Source organism: Chanos chanos, chromosome 12 (assembly GCF_902362185.1).
Source record: "Chanos chanos chromosome 12, fChaCha1.1, whole genome shotgun sequence".
In the NCBI taxonomy this organism is placed as follows: domain Eukaryota; kingdom Metazoa; phylum Chordata; class Actinopteri; order Gonorynchiformes; family Chanidae; genus Chanos; species Chanos chanos.
Genome location: NC_044506.1, coordinates 6,527,688 through 6,545,759, shown reverse-complemented (window position 1 = coordinate 6,545,759; position 18,072 = coordinate 6,527,688). Strand labels below are relative to the sequence as shown.

General features: G+C 42.7%; 4 protein-coding genes across 4 annotated transcripts; 1 reads left to right on the top strand and 3 right to left on the bottom strand.

The window, feature by feature from the left end:
• Window positions 1-603: 603 nt before the first annotated feature.
• On the bottom strand, window positions 604-3,341 carry clec3bb (C-type lectin domain family 3, member Bb). Its single transcript, XM_030788431.1, has 3 exons — window positions 3,236-3,341; window positions 2,202-2,306; window positions 604-1,007 (listed from the first exon to the last, which is right to left on the bottom strand). The coding sequence occupies exons 1-3, from the start codon at window positions 3,339-3,341 to the stop codon at window positions 604-606; spliced, it is 615 nt and encodes a 204-aa protein (XP_030644291.1).
• Window positions 3,342-5,372: 2,031 nt separating this feature from the next.
• exosc7 (exosome component 7) lies at window positions 5,373-8,238 on the bottom strand. The gene is made up of 8 exons (XM_030789347.1): window positions 8,176-8,238; window positions 7,861-7,962; window positions 7,658-7,752; window positions 7,143-7,308; window positions 6,991-7,061; window positions 6,419-6,542; window positions 5,938-6,093; window positions 5,373-5,481 (listed from the first exon to the last, which is right to left on the bottom strand). Exons 1-8 carry the CDS (start codon window positions 8,230-8,232, stop codon window positions 5,377-5,379), a joined length of 876 nt encoding a protein of 291 aa, XP_030645207.1. The 5' UTR covers window positions 8,233-8,238; the 3' UTR covers window positions 5,373-5,376.
• A 178-nt stretch (window positions 8,239-8,416) lies between these two features.
• On the top strand, window positions 8,417-13,736 carry hgh1 (HGH1 cochaperone). The gene is made up of 7 exons (XM_030789177.1): window positions 8,417-8,463; window positions 8,996-9,591; window positions 9,970-10,070; window positions 10,502-10,600; window positions 11,947-12,038; window positions 12,223-12,345; window positions 13,328-13,736. Exons 2-7 carry the CDS (start codon window positions 9,050-9,052, stop codon window positions 13,559-13,561), a joined length of 1,191 nt encoding a protein of 396 aa, XP_030645037.1. The 5' UTR covers window positions 8,417-8,463; window positions 8,996-9,049; the 3' UTR covers window positions 13,562-13,736.
• A 229-nt stretch (window positions 13,737-13,965) lies between these two features.
• LOC115824673 (testis-specific serine/threonine-protein kinase 5-like) lies at window positions 13,966-17,809 on the bottom strand. Its single transcript, XM_030788430.1, has 8 exons — window positions 17,609-17,809; window positions 17,188-17,295; window positions 16,451-16,653; window positions 15,881-15,936; window positions 15,592-15,724; window positions 15,121-15,236; window positions 14,692-14,871; window positions 13,966-14,444 (listed from the first exon to the last, which is right to left on the bottom strand). The coding sequence occupies exons 1-8, from the start codon at window positions 17,807-17,809 to the stop codon at window positions 13,966-13,968; spliced, it is 1,476 nt and encodes a 491-aa protein (XP_030644290.1).
• Between the last annotated feature and the right edge of the window lie 263 nt (window positions 17,810-18,072).

Sequence of the window (18,072 nt, the reverse complement as noted above, 5' to 3'; positions counted from 1 at the left end):
TTCTTGAAACACTCAGAAATTTACTCCCATGAATTGTACAAATCAACAATGCATTTTAAACAATATTTATTGTGATATAATATGGTATTCTTCAATTCTTTCCCGGTAAGACATTATTTTGTGGTAAACAAATGAAGACAAGCAATCTGATATAAGCTTTGTGTAACTGATGAACAGCCAGAAAGACAAGATATATGGGTAAAATAGTTAATGGTGAATAGTTAACAATGAACAGTTTTTCTTTTAAAATATATTCCAAATTTACCTTACTAAAAGCATGCTTTGAAAAGTATTATGGATTTTAGGGGTTATTTCAAATGATTCAAAATGTATAGCTTGTACGTTTAAAACAAAAGATTCTTCCCTGAGGCATCTCTTGTGGACCACATGTCGCTGGAAGGGCCTCCATTTTCATCTAATTACGACCTATCAGCCGTTGAAAGTTTTTTCTGGACTCCCTAAAAAGGAAAAAATTACAATCTCCGTCACAGCATGAAACCCAAAGTAAAGAATAATATACAATCATGCGGGCTTACACAATGCAGGTGAAAAGGTCTAGAGAACTGTACACAGGAGAGAATGGACAGCATGAGTCAAGACCGTTCAAACGATGTTAAATTCGCAGACAGATGCTCTCTCTTGGCGGCAGTTTTCATCCAGCCACTTCCCGCCGGAACCCTCCGAGAGCACGGCGCAGTTTTCCGCGCTTCCCCCGTCGGGTTGCGGGGAACGGCCTGATGCCTCCCAGTTCTTGTAAACTACAGCGGAGCTGTATTTGTCAACCCAAACACCCTCTGTCTGCATGTCGTTGACTCCCAGCCAGATCTTCTCGTTTGGTCCAATGCTCTGACGCACGTATTCGGACAAATGGTAGTTCTCGTCACTGGTTAGCGGAGTGCTGAGTGTTCCGCCTTTGGAGATGCAGTCCTCGCTAGCTGTATGGTAGGTCTTCTTCAGTTTATCAGCCAGAAAACACTTGCGGTTAATCTTGGTCCCTTTCAGACAGACTGCAGAGGCAAATGGAATAGAAATGGGGTATTAGAACGTCGTCTTAGCTACTATATTGGAGAGTAAGCCTTTCCTGGAGGCAGCGGCAGGTGGGTTAAGTAGGCTTTTGGTCCAACCTCACATACACTTGTTATTAGTCTCTCAGCTAAGAACCATCCTGCAGAGCCTCCTGCGGATGGTAGAACTGGGTGTGTTAGATTAGGACTGGGACAGTCCCGCAAGAATGTAACCCTCAAAGAACAGATATGCATACCCCTTATTAAACCATGTAAATACCATGTAAATACCATGTAAAACCACGACCTGCAGTTTCACATGAGCAGTTTAGGCCATAAAAGCCTTATATATTCAAAACTCGCTCCTAATGGGCGATGTAAAGTGACATGAGTAAAACTTTTCTCAAAAGCTGTTGATGCATCATATGCAGAAAGAACCAGTAGACAGCCTCCTAAAACTGCCTGAAGAACTTGGCTGGACAATTTTTTGGTTTCTGTCTTGTTTTGTTTGTTTGTTTGTTTGTTTTAATGCACAGCTGTATACAGACGTTACAAAGTGCTTTTGAAAGCATTTCTGGCATTTCTTATAGGCTGTGAATGTTTTCAGGAATTTGAGGAATGGAGAATATGCACAGCACTCTTTTTGTCCTGTAGGAGCATTTATTGCCTATCCGGAGAATGAGTACCCGAGAGACTCATATGTTCCTCACATGTTCTAAGGTATAGAGAGGTTCCACGTAAGCCGCATATGGGTTGTAGAACTGTTCAGGCATCAATCCGGTACTTAATGCAACATCCCCTTGTAAAAGTGCAGGCGGGTCATTGTTTTGCTAACGATGTGACAGAAGCAGGTAAAAGCAACCATAAGAAATCAGAAGCACGTCGTTGCTAAATCTATAGCACTCTGTCTGGTACCATCTAAAGTAAGCATAACAAGTCAATGTAATGAGAAACGGATGGTGAAAATCCATATAACCGAAGCAGCAGTCCGTTTTTCTTATTACACATCACTTAAATGGTGGTTTTTAACCTTTTATATGCAACAGCTGTGGAAATATGGATTTTTCTGCTGGGATTTTAGAAGGATTCCTGACTCTCAGTGATGTGATGGGGTTGGCGTGAAGTGTTTGAAGGCCGCTGAGGACAGAGGGTGGATTTGGGAGTGGGAGAAGGAGCTTCGTGCGCACAGAGCGTCACCTGTCTGTAGGGCTTGTTGCTCCTTCAGCACGGTCATCTCCTCAATAATCTCATTAATCTGCTGCTGCAGCTCCTTTATGGCGACGCTGGCCTGGGATTGCACATCTGAGAGAGAGAGAGACAGAGAGAGACAGAGAGAGTGACATTAGGATCAAGGAGTAGAGAGTGAACAGAAACAAAGGGTGGTGGAGAGGAGAGAGACAGAGAGACAGACAGTAGGAGGGTACAGAGAGAGTGAGAAAAACAGAAAAAGTGATAGAAAGATAGAAGGATTGAGGATTAGAGAATGAGAAAAACAGAGAGGGTGGTAGAGGGAGAGAGAGAGAGAGAGAGAGAGAGAGAGATGTACAAAGAACGAGCCAAGAACAGGAAGAAAGAGGGAAAAGAGAGGTAGTGAGGGAGGAAGAGAAAAAGAGAAACAGGTGGATTACAGAATTCTCTGCACAGTGGGACTGGGGAACATTCTGTCTCTAAACATTCCACTGTGGCCTCTGTAGTCTGGCCAAAACCTGACATCAGCCCGAGGTGGACAACTTCAGCAGGTCACCTAGTGCAAAAGTTACTGTAGTCACAATTCACAGCTCAACAGCCTTTACTCCCAGACACAAATCGAAGGATTTTCAAAGGATTTTGAAACACAGTAGCGCTGACTGGCCATCAGCCTATAGTTAGTGGACTCATCACCGGCTAAGCTGACACTCGTGGACTGACATTAAGAACATATAGAAATACGCTTCATTACCTTTACATCACATCCTAAAACTCGTGATCCCTGTACGTGGTTTGCATAACTGGCTATGTTTAAGCCTGTTTAATGTGATGGTGTGAACTTAAGTTAAATTACCTTAGTTAAAATGTTAATGAGCGAGGATTAGAATAGTGTGACATTACACAGGACAACAACAACCAAACGCTGAACAGTTTGAAATGGATGGCTTAAGAGTATTGTTGTAATATTACTGCAAATGCATTGATACTGAGCCTTATGAAAGCTGACCGTGGAATATTTGTAAAATCTTCATTACTTCTTTTACCTTTTTTTGCGGTGGGCTTTTTCTTGGGTGCAAGCTGTTGGTCAGATTGATGAGTCAGGTAGAGGAGGAGTAGTCCAAGCAGGAGGAAGGTTCGTGTGGACTCCATGGTGACGCGTGGAGACTGAGAGAGTGTGAGCGCGAGTGTGGTGGATTTGTCTCCTGACTTCTTCGCAGAGGAAAAATACAGTAATCATAACCTGCTGTCACAGCCTCTGTTTGCTCCTACCCATCCTGGAAGCCACAGAGGCGTAGTAATGTCTCGCCCGAAAATACACATGGTCTCATCCAGAATTTTCCCAGCTGTAAACTCATCAAAAACTCTGACACACTCAACCGAGTCACTCCCTAACACACACACACACACACACACACACACACACACACCCCAACAACTCCCTCTTCCTCTACTTCATGTTAACCACATATTAATGTGTGCAACAAACTATTCGATACAGGTTTACCAGTCATTGCAGTTATTCCAGTCAGTCTAAGTAGCCTTTAATTAATCGTGGTTGATTAAATATTTTGTTTGTGTTACATGTCAAAACGTGTCCCACTGTTCTGCAAGTCAAAATTCAAACTCAGAGCATCACTGATTCCATAAAATATTATTATTTTCCTGGTATTCAGATAAGATTTTGATGTTTGCGTGACATTTAAATCAGGCTGACCCAGATAAAATGTCTTCAAAGGGGAATCAGAGAGCTAAAATCTTTCCATCAGCTCTTTCCTCTTAACAGAGATCAGTAGTATTTGTGATGCGTCTAAAAATAAATCTCTAAAGAAGTCACTCATTGTACCAACCCACAATCTGTAACCCAAATAATCCTCTAATGAGACCAAACTGTCACATCAGGTAAACAAAGCAATAAAACTCTTTGAGCACATCTGAGCAGGATTTTTTGAGTTAACCAGATCCAACACGTATGACGCACTTGTTTTGATCTGCCGTACGCCAGCGACTTGTCTCTCTGTCCCAGAGTCCTTAGCGGTGGACTAAGGACAGACTCTTGTTTGTTTTGGAAGCATCTTGTCACAGACCAAAGCTGGAAGATTCGGACTGGATTGGACAGTGTCCATTCACACAGATGTTCCGAAGGCCAGTCACTGGACTGCGTTCAGCGGACACGTGGCAAACCTGAGTGGACCACACTATCCCTCCTCAGTTTAGAAGACTGGTGGGTTTTTTCCAGTCTGTTGAGTTGACTGTGGTCATTCCCTGGATGAACACCAAGATACTAAAGCCCTTGAGTGTTCAAAGAAAACCCTATGTAGATTGACGCACAGTACTTGGTCTTGGCAAATGGTTTTATGTGTGTATGTAATATATGTATGTATGTATCTATGGGGGCAATGAAAAAGCACCAGAAGGAAAAGACACCAGAAATTAGGAGCAGGTGAACACAGGCGTTTATTTGGCCAGTTCCAATTAGAAGTGACCAGAATGGGTCTAGAAACATAACACAAATGTGTAAGTATAAAGAAAATGACACCCCCCCCCCACCCTTGGCCTGTTAAACTGGCATTATAAAAAAAATATGGGTTTAACTGGTCACAAAATGTGAATCTGCAGAGTTTCACAGTTTTCTTTAATTTTCCCTGAACGTTCCAAATGTCAGGAACATTTTATTCCAGACACTAATTTCCTGAATTCGACAATTAGGAAGCAACGTCAAAGGGATTTTTGTGCAGAATATTTCAGCCAGCTGTGGAAACCTTTCCTCGCGTTGTTTTCTTTCTTTCTTTTTGGGGAACAATTTTTGGATGAGACACTGCTCCATGTTGCAGAAACAATTCAAGTAAACAACAACACTGGCCACCTAGACATATCATTTGACATTTTTCTGTCCCCAGGACTGTAAAAGGAAACTGATTCTGCTGGGTTATATGAGAGAAATAGCTTGCCAAAGAAGGTTCTTTCTAAGGTCAAATCCAAATGACTTTTTAAAAAGTCTATTAAAGGAAAATATCTTTCTTTTTGAATGTCAAGTTCTGCTCTCCTCCTCCATTAGTTTTGAGTGATGTTTATATACCAGTCCAAAAAAAACAGCACAGACCAGGCATAAAACTGAAAACTGAGAAAAAACTTTATTAAAAAAAAAAAAAAAAAGGAAGGCTGATCACAGAAACAGTGAACTTTGCTATCTCAGGAAACCCACTTTCTGTCTGTTTTTCCCTAGACCTTCCTCCTTCTTTAGCAGGTCCATCAGGGGGGCATGAAGGGCTTTTCCCACTCGTTTCCCCGTCTAAACAAAAACACAAACAAACAAACACACGACTATGAGTGCAATGATCCTTAACTGATCTTCTAATACGAAGAACCTAGAAATCCCCGCAGTCCTGCACTATTATTGTAATTTGGGTGGAACGGAGCTTTAGGAAGGACAACATGTCATAGTAATACATTCATAAACACACATGCAGACTTACTATTTACTATATACTGTGTAATATATATTAAGGACTCTATATTATATACTGTAGCCAAAAGAAACTTTTAACTTTAAGTTAGCGATATCTAGGAATGCAAAACGTACTCTAAGACACACATCAGCTTCTTGAAGACATGTTCTATTACATAAATTCTGCTACATAAATTAAACATGACACTCTCAGACACTCTCTCTCTCGTTCTCTCTTCTTCATTCATCACTCTGAGTGATAGAGAATGTGAGGGACGCTAACGCTCCATGTTATCTGACCTCAGTCATCTCAGATATACTCTCAGGGTCCAGACTGCCCCCTCCCATCTTCCTCACACAGGTCACCATCCCTTTGTGTGTCACCGCCAGCAGCAGGCTGGCCACCGAGCACGCCTTCTCCTGCAGCGTGGCGTCCACCACGTGCCTCTGACCCACCTGAGAGCAGTTCACACACGCACACACACACACACATACACACACACACACACACACACAAATACACACACACACGCACCAATAAACACGCACACGTGCACACACGCACACAAAAATACACACATGAGAACACACACGCACGCACATAGAAGTCAGTGTTCAGTTTAGGTTGAATTTATGTCCAATACGAAGCATAAACTAATGACAAGGCCTCACACAGGGATAGGGTAGTGCTTTGACTGCCTAGCTGATGTTTCAGTGGAGTCTAACAGTGTGTGTTTGTGTTATGCGGGAGGCATGTCCTCATATGTAAGCTGTTGTGTACCTTGCACAGGGTGACGATGCAGGGGACATTTTCCACGTTGAGCCGCACACAGTCGTAAGGATCATCAGACAGCTCGATCTCTTTCCCCCCTTCCGCATCTTCGGATATGTGCACTTTGGGAATTCTGTCAATAGACAGAAAGAGGGAGAAAGAGGGAAAGAGAGAGAGAGAGAGAGCGTAACGTTTTATGTTCGTATTGAGCGAGTGAGGGGGCAACCTTAAGGATTCACACTCTATTCTGCTGACACCTCTTAACAGCAAGGCACATATTGCAATTGAAAAGACCAAAAAGCCTGCCTTCAGGTAGAGACATTACTAAGATTTTTCCCTGAAAAATCATTAAACTACAAAGGAAGAGTCTCAGATTCTGGCAGGGATCCAAATCTGAACCGGTTATGTGAAATATACGATGATGTTAAATATGAGGAGAAGTTTATGACTGTCACTCAACGCTGGATGGGAAGGTAGGAGAATCCTGAGCCATTCAGATTCCTCTATATTCTAGGCTTCCTCATGACTTCCTGACATCTGGACAATATAGTAATGTCTCACTGTGTCAAAGTGCCTCTCACCTTGTGTTGAAGAGAGCTGCCTTTATCGCTATGGAGATAGCATCAAACAGATTCCCATCACACTGCAGGAGCTGAGAACATAACCATGTGTGAGAACTATGAGGTCATAAAGGGGAGCTATAATGTGATTGGCTGGTTGCTGTGTCACTCACCAACACATCCACATACAGAACCCAGCAGTGTTCCCCAGGGCAGATACAGAGGCTGCGCAGGTCAATGCTGTGCTTGTTGTTAAATACTTTATATAAGGTATTACTCAAGTCAATTCCCAATTCCTCTCCACCGCGCCCCTCAAACTCCGGGGTGGCATTGGCTGAACTGTCAGGGGTGGAATTAAAGGAGATATTTAAAATTAAAATGTGATTTTTGTAGACCTCTATACCTCTAGATCTTATCAGTACTACTGTAAATGAAAATAAATAAATAAATAAATAAAATCTTGAATTGGGAATAGGCATATCTTTCAGCAAAGTAACATACATTATATTGTATTAGTTCAATTTGACAGATGAAATTCCATGATTCACCACAACTGCACTTATTTGTAATCTTGATAAACTCCAAATTCTAAATCTAATTCTAAATCCTAAATGTCTGTATCTCAGAGCGCCCTAATAATCAGAGAGATGCAGTGAAGATACCGGCTCCCAACTTCAGCAACACTCACCAGTCAACAAAGAACTCCAGGTATCCCTCATCAGGCACCAGCGCCCTTGGCTTTCCGATCTCTGCCTTCACTCCCACCAAGATATCAGAGTGACCCTGTCAAACAACGATTTAAGAGACACAATAAAAACAGGAACCGCTGCATATATAAGCGACCGAACAAACTCCAGCTATATTTTAATTAGTACAACCTCTGCAGCTTACCAGACTAACTTTGGCAGAACCGTCTGTATTTGACACAACGTCTGTCTCGATCACCATATGCCTGTAGTCTTCACATCCTCGTCCATCCACTCGTAAATCATCCTGTTTAAAACATTCTTTTAGAGTCCCATCTCAAAACGTTAAGAAAGGGTTTTTATGGAAAAAGGAGCAGCGATGGGCATTTCATGTGCGCTCTCAAAGCCTATGTAACTGGACATACACAGAACCTACAAACGCGTAATTGCTCTAAAGCACACATACAAACAGTAAATAATTTACCCGATTTATTATTATGGAACTGAAGGTTTCTCTTACCCGGACTCCATGCATAATATACACTTTCTCGGCTTCGCTAACTTGTACGGATGCCATGATTAAAAAAACCCATGAGTTTCCCGTGTGACGCTTTCTAAGGCGTCATCAGTAAGCGTCGCCTAACGGACACACCACTACCAATGAGGTGAAAAGATACTCGCAACAGACGACGATTTCTGTACAATGTGTGGTTTGATTGGACAAGGGGAAGAGCCAGTAATAATAAGGAAACGCGCAGCCGTCTCAGTGAATCCGACACATGTGTTCCACACATCGCGTTGTAAAAAGGTGGGAGATTGTGTTTTACACTAATAATACGAGGACAGATTTTTTGTGAATCCCGTAAAACCTACAGATTCTCGTGGAAACTGTTTTCATGTGCCCCTGAAAAACTGCGGTTTCATTTCTGTTATAAAGCAACATGCCACATACCTAGAGTAAGAGTCTTACGATATGTTTTTTTTTTTTTTAATAGAACCACTTAACTGCTGTTTATAGACATTATCGAGCAAACAAGCATATGCTTCATTCATTATATATATATGACTTGCTTACACTGATGTTGTAACGGAAAAATAGATTGTATTTGTTCAGACAACCGTGTTCACGGTTATTACACATTAATAGCCGGGTAATATGGATGTTAGAGTGAGTGTGAGATCTATGAGTGACGTGTCTGTCAGATGCACGGTTATGTATATCGTCCGTGAAGATTCTCAGTCATCCAGGTCATAGTTATCCAAGATGTCGCATGTCGTAATTATGTAAGTCGCATCCATTTGAACTGTACTGATGCATGCCTCTGTCTCTGCTTTTTCAGCGCATGAGTTCTGAAACACCGTGGATGAGGCTTTAAGTGAACGGACTGGTCAAGATGCTGAGTGAGTCAGACGCCAAAGAGCTGTTGTCTTTTCTCAAGCTGGACATGCGTCCTGACGTAAAGGGCCAAGCCACAGAGTATATCCTGGGACTCACTGGAAACCGGGACGGTTGCCGTTACCTGCGGACTAAACCTGATTTCCTGCGCGCTCTGCTCACACTCACTGCAGACTCCTCGGTCGCTATCGTTAAAGACTGTTACCATGCGCTTATCAACCTCTCTGCCGACGAGACACTTCATCAGGTTATGGTTAAAGAGACGGACATCCTGCCCACCCTGCTCAAGAACCTTCTAGACCCCAAGTACATGTTCTCGGACCGTATTTGTACAATCATCTCAAACTTGTCCCGTCACGAGAAGACGTGTAGAGAGGTGTTCAGAGCCATTCAGGAGCATAATATAGGACTGGCGAAACTCGTGGAGATATTCTGCACGGAAGGCTACAACAAGCACGCGTCTCTTCACTACCTGGGTCCCTTACTGTCCAACCTCACTCAGTTACCCGAGACGCGACACTTCATCCTGGACAAAGAGAGGTGAGTTCTGACTGTGCTAGTCATTGTCTTTAACAGTGCATTCATTCATTCACGTTTGGAGCCTGACAGAGGCTGAAAACTACGCAGTATATTTACAGTTCAACACTTTATTGCGCAATGTGTAAAATACGTAGGTATCAAAAATGTAGAATGCATCTTACCAACACTGCATTGTCTGGAGTCTTTCTGAGAAGGCTGTTCTAACTGGTAATTCAAATAGGTAGATACTTTATTGATCCCAAAGGAAATTTAGGAAATTCAGTTATCGGCCCCATACACAAAGGGTGTTCTTTTTGTGGGACAGAGGAAAAATGGGTTAACATTTTAAGACGGTGATGGTGTTGAAATTCTGTCCACGCGTTGGTGTTCTCCTCTCAGGTGCGTTGTGCAGAGACTCCTCCCATACACGCAGTACGAAGCCTCCACAGTCAGACGCGGGGGAGTGGTGGGAACGCTCAGAAACTGTTGTTTTGATTACGGTAAAAACATAAGCGTTTTAAGAATGTTTCCGTATGCCTGGGTCAATATCATATGGTGAGCTTTTTCGCTTTGAACTAGCTTTAATACAGGAGTTGTGCTGTTTTTAGCATTGGTTTAGAACCCATAAGATTTCAAAAGTTCATGAGAGGAAATTACATTACATCATTGGTGACGAGCTATTTTCTTACTTTAGGTAGTTAAATGCAATTGATGCCTGATATATAGAGTTATTTTGAAACATAACATTTTTCACTGTATGCAGTAATTTACTGTCGAATGAATTTTGAGAATAATGCATTTCAACTTTTTATATATGTGCAATAGATGAAAGCAAGCAAAGACCGTTTTTTTAACAGCCGTGTTTTGTGTTTTATTGTTTTTTTTTGTTTGTTGGTTTGTTTGGTTTTTTTTTGTTACATGCACCTCCTAGCTCATCATGAGTGGTTGCTAAGTGATGAGGTGGACATTTTGCCCTTTCTGTTGCTACCGCTAGCAGGGCCGGAAGAACTAACTGATGAAGAGAATGAAGGTGAAGACACTGCAGCCTTAACACGCATGCACACACATACACGCACACATACACACACACACACACACACACACACACACACCCACACCAACTGCATTAATGGGAACAATTGCTTGACATGTTGCTGCTCATTGACTGAGGAGTGTGACGTGAGAAGCTCCTTCCTACATGAAAAAAAAGCAGTCATACGTGTTTATTCAAGCAGTCACTGTGGTAATCACCGGCTCTTAATTATTTAATTGTTTGTGGGGGAAATTAGTGGGAGGTATTTTCGTACATATGATCGTGCATTTTCCAAAACCCAGTCTCTTTTTTCAGCCCTGCATGAGTAAACCTGAATCAAACAATCCCCTGCTTGGTAATGAGCCTCCCAACTAAATCAGATCTTCTTGTACAGAGTCGAACAAAAAAAAAACCCATACAGGACAATGGGGTCTTGAAGAATGCACTGAGAAACGTAGATGTAGAAAACACTCAGCAAAGCGAGATTTAAATCTCTACAGGTCTCTCTGGGTCTGCAGTAACTGTATTAGCTCAGTAGGGGGCAGTGTTTATTTTTCAAACGTTCAGCAAGTAGTATCTTGAAAATAGAGATTTCTTTCCATGCACCCCTGACACAAAGACGAATGTGTTACATATCATATTCCACGGCAAAATGGAAAACTTTTGGAGGCATCATCAAGACAGGAAGTTGTGAATTCGTTCCTCGTTCGGCCTGGGGTTTAGGCTCAAAGGCTGCGGTCGTATTAAAATCGTTTGAAAAGTTTTATTCATTTTATAGCTTAGTGGAACATGTTAGTGGCAACCATGCTTTACAATTAACAGTATTAGTCCCCCAAGAGTAAACCTGCCTCATGAAAAGACTGCCAGTCCCACAGGACCTCAGGGATGCTGAAGTCCTCCTTAGACCTGATTCTCCACAACTATTTACAGTGTTTCAGACTGTTAGATCGGTACATGACTGATACAAATGAAAACTCTGAAAGTTTAAAAAAAAAAGAAAGACGAAAAACCATTTGATCAATTCACTGTGTAGTTAAAGGATCACGACACTTAGCGGTATCAGTTATGTAAAAATGCACCATTAAGACTTTTGAGCTTACATAACATGCTGATGAAATGTTTGAAACATGAGTGTGTGTGTGTGTGTGTGCACGCATCTGTGGGGTGTGTTGATTGTATGTGGGGTTTGTTGTGCATAATGTCTTTGTGGTAGTTTTGGGTGTATATGTGTGTGTATGTGTGTACAGTGGGTGTGTGATGTATAGTGTTCAGGAGTGTGTGTGTTTGGGGTGTGTAGTGTTTGGACATGCATAATTGAAAATAAACGTTGAATGCGTACACAGGATTACCCGTGGACTTGCAGTATCTGCCAGAGGACAAGAAGAGAGAAGAGGATCCTGACATTCGCAAGATGCTTATTGAGACGCTGCTATTGGTAAGAATGGTTCTGTACAGGGGATTATGGGTAATCCAAGGCAAACGGGTGGGAATATCACCGCCGTCAAGTCTCTGTGATGACTTAGAAATCAGAAACACCTGTGATTTATACCGGTTCCTTAAACTTTGTCAGACGACCGTACAGTTTTGAGTGACCCGATTTCGTGTTGTTTTGCCTTCAGCTGACGGCCACTAAAGCAGGCAGACAGATCATGAAGAGAAAAAACGTCTACCCCATCATGAGAGAATTTCACAAGTGGGAGAAGGAACCGCAAGTCATTTCGGCTTGTGAAAAATTGGTTCAGGTACAGCCATTGTCCTCTTGCCCCCTCTCCAACCCCCTTTATATATTTTGCCACATGAGCATTCTAGAAGTTTCCAAGTAGGATGGAAACAAACATTTAAAATCACTTTTTTTTTTTTTTGTCTAGAATCATCCAGTCAAAGCACATCCCAAATTTTCCCTTCCAAAGCCACTTCACAAAGAGCTATTTAGCATGAACTAAGTTCTTTTTGTTTTTTTTGTTTTTTTTCCAAATGTCATTGCACCTCAGTTGCACCAGTCAAAAGGCCTACCGTGTGGGTTAGTCTGTCCGTTGTTGTGTTTGGTAAGCCCCCAGACACTGTGCAGATGTATTCCAGTATACCAAACAGAGCTTTATTAGCCTCGTTGGCATTGAATTAAACAGGGTGCGTTAATTTGGTGGAAAAGGAAAAAAAAAAAAAAAAAACACAAAAAGAGAGAAAGGCTGGTTGCTTTCTCTGTGGTGTGGTGGCTGTGTCGTATACGAGTGAACGAATCCAGTGGAAAAAATGTCACAGGGCAGAGTTTTAAACCCTGATACACTCCATAACATGTGGGAGATCCTCTTTGAAGTGCCGTCCAAGAGCAGAGGCTCAGTAACTCCCCAATCCACCCAACTATTTTAATCACCGTCATAAAATATCAAATCTGCAAAATCCTAATGTTTATCTGGGACTAAGGGGAAAATTTTCTGTAATGTTGAGTTTTTGCCAGCATCAGAGCTGTGGCTGTTACAGAATAAGTGGATTGCTTTTAAGCGCTGCCGAATTTTATAGTTAATATTTCGTCAAAATGATTGTTTTAAATATTTTGTCAATGTTATGGTGGCAGGGAGGTTACAGGGGTGAATGGTTTGCGCCATTATTGGCAACTCTAAGACACAAATGATATTAAAATGACGTGTAGCAGACATCACACTTGGCTTCTGGAAAACGTGTCAACATTCAGGGGGCTGTTGTAATGTGTGCGTGTTTGTGCGTTAGGTCTTGATCGGGGACGAGCCAGAGGCCGGGATGGAGAATCTGATGGAGGTGGAGATTCCTGCTGATGTGGAACAGAAGCTGAAGGACTTGGACGCCAAAGAGCAGGAGCAAATTGAGAAGGAGATGGAGGAGCTGCGCGAGGAGAAGAGCGAAAAGGAGAAACCGGAGGGGCAGAGAGAGGAGAGCGGGGAGAGCCAGCCAACCAGCACAAGTCCAGAAGGGCTGGAGAGATGAACACGCCCTGACTTATCATCTTGTGTTAGGACCAGTGTTCACACGAAAAACATCACAAAACCCACCCTGGAACATGGACAGAACAACAACACGTCACTTCTCCTCCGGGTGTCATGGACTTTGAACAATATGTGTTTTATTGTCACGTGTTATCAAATGGAAATCTAATCCAGATTAAAGAAATCTTATTTTTCTTTTCCTCCAGGAATACAACGTGTCTGCCTTGCGTCTCATTTTAAGAATGCGTACAGCCATTAGTGCTGAGTACAACAGGTGTTGGGTCCCCGGGGAATTAGGTGTTTTGGTATTAAGGGGGACTCCATGTGTTCCTCAATTAATTGTTGTTTTTTGTGGATGGTGATGGCGGAGGCCTCGATTCGGTGCAGTTCTCTCGTGGAGGAGTCTCAGAGTCCCCGTATCGCCACCCTCGGGCGGGACTTGGCGCTGGTGGCGGTCCGCGCCGTGTGGCCGCGGAACTGCCGGGAGGTCCCGGGGTCGGGGGAAGGGGCGGAGCCCGGCTTGCGGAAGTTGGGGAGGTTGCGGAAGGGCTTCGGGATGGAGGGGGGTCGCGGAGGGGCTTGGGGGCGCGGCCTGGCGAAGAACAGACGATTAGAGTCGCTCGTCTCGTTCTGGGTGGGTCTTGCCAGGAGGCGGCAGGGCGAGATGGACAGCGGCTTGATGCACATGAAGTCCTCTGTCTTCTCCTCGCACGCGTTGCCATGGCAGGCCATGTGGCCGGTCCCGGAGCGACGCTGAACCGGGTTGCGCTTGGTTCCCTCGGGCATACTGGCGGGTGCACGTCGGACAGGCGGAGCCTGCGGGGGGCGGGCCGAAGTGCTCGTGTCTGATTGACAGGCACGTCTAGTACGCGCCCCGGACGCAACTAAAAATCAAGGTGATAAGGAAACCAAGCTGATAGTTTAGTTCTTACTTTAAAAAAAATTATTTACACTTTATTTATGCTGATCGTGACTTAATATAAATTCAGGTCATTGACTTTATGCTGAGTCTATAAATCAAAATAATGTTTTTCTTGGCTGTCAACACTAGCAGCTTGTACTGATAGCTTCAGCCTGTTCAGGCTTAGCCAGTGTGTACTGTGTACAAAACCTGAAATCTTCTGCACTCACCCTCTTTGGTCCTGCTGTCTTTGGCCTTGCTCTGGTCCGTGATGTCACTCTTGGTGGTTCGGACTTGACCCAGATACCCCGGTACAGCGGGCATCATCCAGTGGTGGGTAAGGACGAGGGAGAGGGGCAGGCGGGCAGAGGGCTGCCAGTGCAGTAAGCCCTTTATCAGATCCTGGCAGGCTGAAGGGAGGGAACACCGCTTGGGCAAGAGACTCAACAGACTGACCATGATACTGGAGTCGTATTTACTTTTTTACTATTTACTGGAGTCGTATTTACTATTTAGATTTTCAGAAAAGGAGCAGCTTTGGAGAGTTTGTTTTGAGGGATGCATCGAATCAAAACAGACTGAAGGCATTAAAATAACTTCTTGTTGTTGTTGTTGTTGTTGTAGCTCTTTGTGGTATGAGAGATGACGTGTGGTGTTACCTGTGGAGATGGGGTTGCTGAACTGCAGGTCCTTCTTGATAAGTCTGACCAGTTTCTGGGGGTGCTTTTCATTGTAGGGTAGTTTCCCGCTGACCATGGCATACAGAATAACACCCCTGGACAAAAAATAAATAAATAAATAAATAAATAAATAAAAATAAGGATTGTACAAAAAATAGAGGGAAACTCACATACCATTCAACAAAACGGATTAAAAAACTATCACTGAAATTAACCTTTGACACAATAGTAATAATGATAATAATAATAATAATAATAATAATAATAATAACAATAATAGTCACGTGGTAGTAAGACTGATTATTCAAAGTGCCAAAAGTGTGTAAACTGTGAAGGTTTTAACTGATAGCATTAAAGCCCTTCAGTATAATTTGGTCAGGTGTTAGGAATATGAGGTGGACTGATGTATGAGGCCAGGCTGAGGTCCTCTGTGCTGTGAGCTACACTCACAGACTCCACAGATCAGCCTGTTCCCCGTTGTATTTGCAGGAGAGAAGAATCTCAGGTGCTGTGTAAGCCACGGAGCCACAGAACGTACTCATCAAAGATTTTCTGTCCGACCAGACGTTAGCAAAACCAAAGTCTGCCACATAAAACACACACATACACACAGAGATGAAAACAGTCACACCACAGAAACATGCATACACACAGAGACAATGAGAGAAAGAGGTGCCGCTGAAGTGTCGGCTGGGGAAAAGAGAAAGAGTCGTATTTTAAAATGAAACCAGTTTCAGACCTGTCAGCTTCACCACACCTCCTGCATCTAGAAGAATGTTTTCACATTTCAGGTCTCTGCAGAGAGAGAGAGAGAGAGAGAGAGAGAGAGAGAGAGAGGGAGGGAGGGGGGGGGGGAGAGAGAGAGAGATAAACAAAAAAGGCAAAAGAAATCAAAGACGAGACAGATATGGGCATGCGACTATGACACAGGGTTTTGCAGTCGTCCATCTGAATAATCTCCAGAATGTTTCGACTACGACTACAACCCAGATACGAGAGAGGTTTCGTTCTTTCGCTTCAGTTCCATGGAAATGTGGTGCTTTTGGCAACACAATGACTTCTATACCTGCATATCCCGATGTGTTGTTATCAGACCAATGTCCTTGTATAATATCAATTATATGAATAAACAATGTACACTGTCACTGTTTAGACCATGTGTCATAACCATATTACATAAATGTGATAAATGTGTCATTTTGGGGTTGTAAGCAATGTAAGTCTGACATTACTCATACACACTATGACAAAAGAACAATGTGGTAACACTTGGATATAAGGATCTTTTTTTCCCGTAGCAGGGCACGACCTATGAATGATGTCATTGCTGTGGCAGTGCATAACGGCGTTGACGATCTGTTTGAAGATGCCTCGAGCATCGTCCTCACTGAGCCCCGGGGTGCTTTTACACTGGGACATGGAGTTGATGTGTCCCAGCAGGTCCCCGCTGGACGCTAACTCCAGGACCAGGTAAACGTGACTGGCAGAGCAGAAGGAATCGTACAGCTGGATCTGAACAAGGCAGAGCAACACTGAGCCTTAAAAACACCAAACCATAACGTTTAGCACATTAAACGCGTTCTCTGTAAGAACCGGCACATTTTTATCAGTCTAAATGACCCGTGAAAGATTCATGCGAACTGAGATTTGAAAACATAAATGGATTACTGTGAGCAGACATTAAACAATTTGTTATTGTGAAGTTAACCTTCACTTCGATGGATGGATGGATAGATAGATAGATAGATAGATAGATAGATAGATAGATAGATAGATAGATATATAGACAGCAAAATAAATTTAAAAAAATCTATTTTTAATGTCTAACAAAGTCATTAAATGTTTAGTGTCCAGTCCTAATCCAAACGAGGTCATAATTTTCATTAGAAATGTATAATTTTAGATCATATCCTCCATGTTTTTCTAGCACTCTGAAAGAGTCACAGAATAATGTGCATAATTACTGAAAGACACATGTTGTAGTATATCATGGATGATTCTGTGAAAATGCCTCGTTTTACACTAAGTCAGTAAGACTGAACTCACAACGTTAGGATGGTGGTACGCAGCGTTCAAGGTATAAATCTCTCGGTAGAGAAACGTCTTAATGTATTCAGGAGGAGCTTTTGTCATGGAGATGATCTTGATGGCCACCTGTAACAGAGTACCACAAACGCAATCACCCGTAACGTTTCTTTCAAACATTTCACATACCACAAATCTCCCTGATCATTTTATAACAGACAGCTGACAATAAAGACAATTAGACATCACCCATTTGCTGGTGCCCTCAAACAGTGAGTAACTTTCAGGTGATTTTGAATGGGGATGTACCTATTAAGTTTCACCCTAACGACGCTGTTTACATCTCTTCATTTTGATGATGCTCGTCGCAGACCTGGACATTCTTCGAAAGTTTCAGTGTAGTACTCAAACAAAACACCTTCTAAAAGAAACAATACTCTACCATGTTGTGCTTCTTGCGGCGAAGATCACTGGCCAGCTTGTAGTTCTGAGTGATCTTGCTCTGTGTAGCGTAGCCAAGGTAGACTTTGGAGAAAGCACCGGTGCCAATTTTCTTGGCTGACAGAAGATAACCATGTTGCCTACATTCAGTTACTTTGTCTTGGGATGATCTGTCTGAGGCCCTGAATTTTGCTCCTCTCATCCTAAGTGTTTGTCTCTTAATGTACCCACTTGTTAATAGCTACATCTCCTTGTCATATAAATGTATTTATAGCATTACAGACTGATATAAAACTGATTATAATCCTCATTTTTAAGGGCATCTGCAAATATGCTTGCCTTACACAAAGAATGAGGTCTCTGAGACATTGGACAACATTAGGAATTCATCACCATGGTGATGTGAATTGAACAATGTAAACATGTTCTAGAATGGTACTTGCTTCCACTGAAGCTTATATCTTA

Coding starts and splice junctions, on each gene's coding strand:
- clec3bb (XM_030788431.1), bottom strand. CDS start 3,341: ATGGAGTCCACACGAACCTTCCTCCTGCTTGGACTACTCCTCCTCTAC. Junction 2,307..3,235: donor AAAGCCCACCGCAAAAAAAG/GTAAAAGAAGTA, acceptor TCTCTCTCTCAG/ATGTGCAATCCCAGGCCAGC. Junction 1,008..2,201: donor GCAACAAGCCCTACAGACAG/GTGACGCTCTGT, acceptor TTGCCTCTGCAG/TCTGTCTGAAAGGGACCAAG.
- exosc7 (XM_030789347.1), bottom strand. CDS start 8,232: ATGGCATCCGTACAAGTTAGCGAAGCCGAGAAAGTGTATATTATGCAT. Junction 7,963..8,175: donor ATATTATGCATGGAGTCCGG/GTAAGAGAAACC, acceptor TGTTTTAAACAG/GATGATTTACGAGTGGATGG. Junction 7,062..7,142: donor TTCTGTATGTGGATGTGTTG/GTGAGTGACACA, acceptor TTATGTTCTCAG/CTCCTGCAGTGTGATGGGAA.
- hgh1 (XM_030789177.1), top strand. CDS start 9,050: ATGCTGAGTGAGTCAGACGCCAAAGAGCTGTTGTCTTTTCTCAAGCTG. Junction 10,071..10,501: donor AAACTGTTGTTTTGATTACG/GTAAAAACATAA, acceptor TGCACCTCCTAG/CTCATCATGAGTGGTTGCTA. Junction 12,346..13,327: donor CTTGTGAAAAATTGGTTCAG/GTACAGCCATTG, acceptor TTTGTGCGTTAG/GTCTTGATCGGGGACGAGCC.
- LOC115824673 (XM_030788430.1), bottom strand. CDS start 17,809: ATGAGAGGAGCAAAATTCAGGGCCTCAGACAGATCATCCCAAGACAAA. Junction 15,725..15,880: donor AGGTGTGGTGAAGCTGACAG/GTCTGAAACTGG, acceptor TTTATGTGGCAG/ACTTTGGTTTTGCTAACGTC. Junction 14,445..14,691: donor AGACAGCAGGACCAAAGAGG/GTGAGTGCAGAA, acceptor CTTGATTTTTAG/TTGCGTCCGGGGCGCGTACT.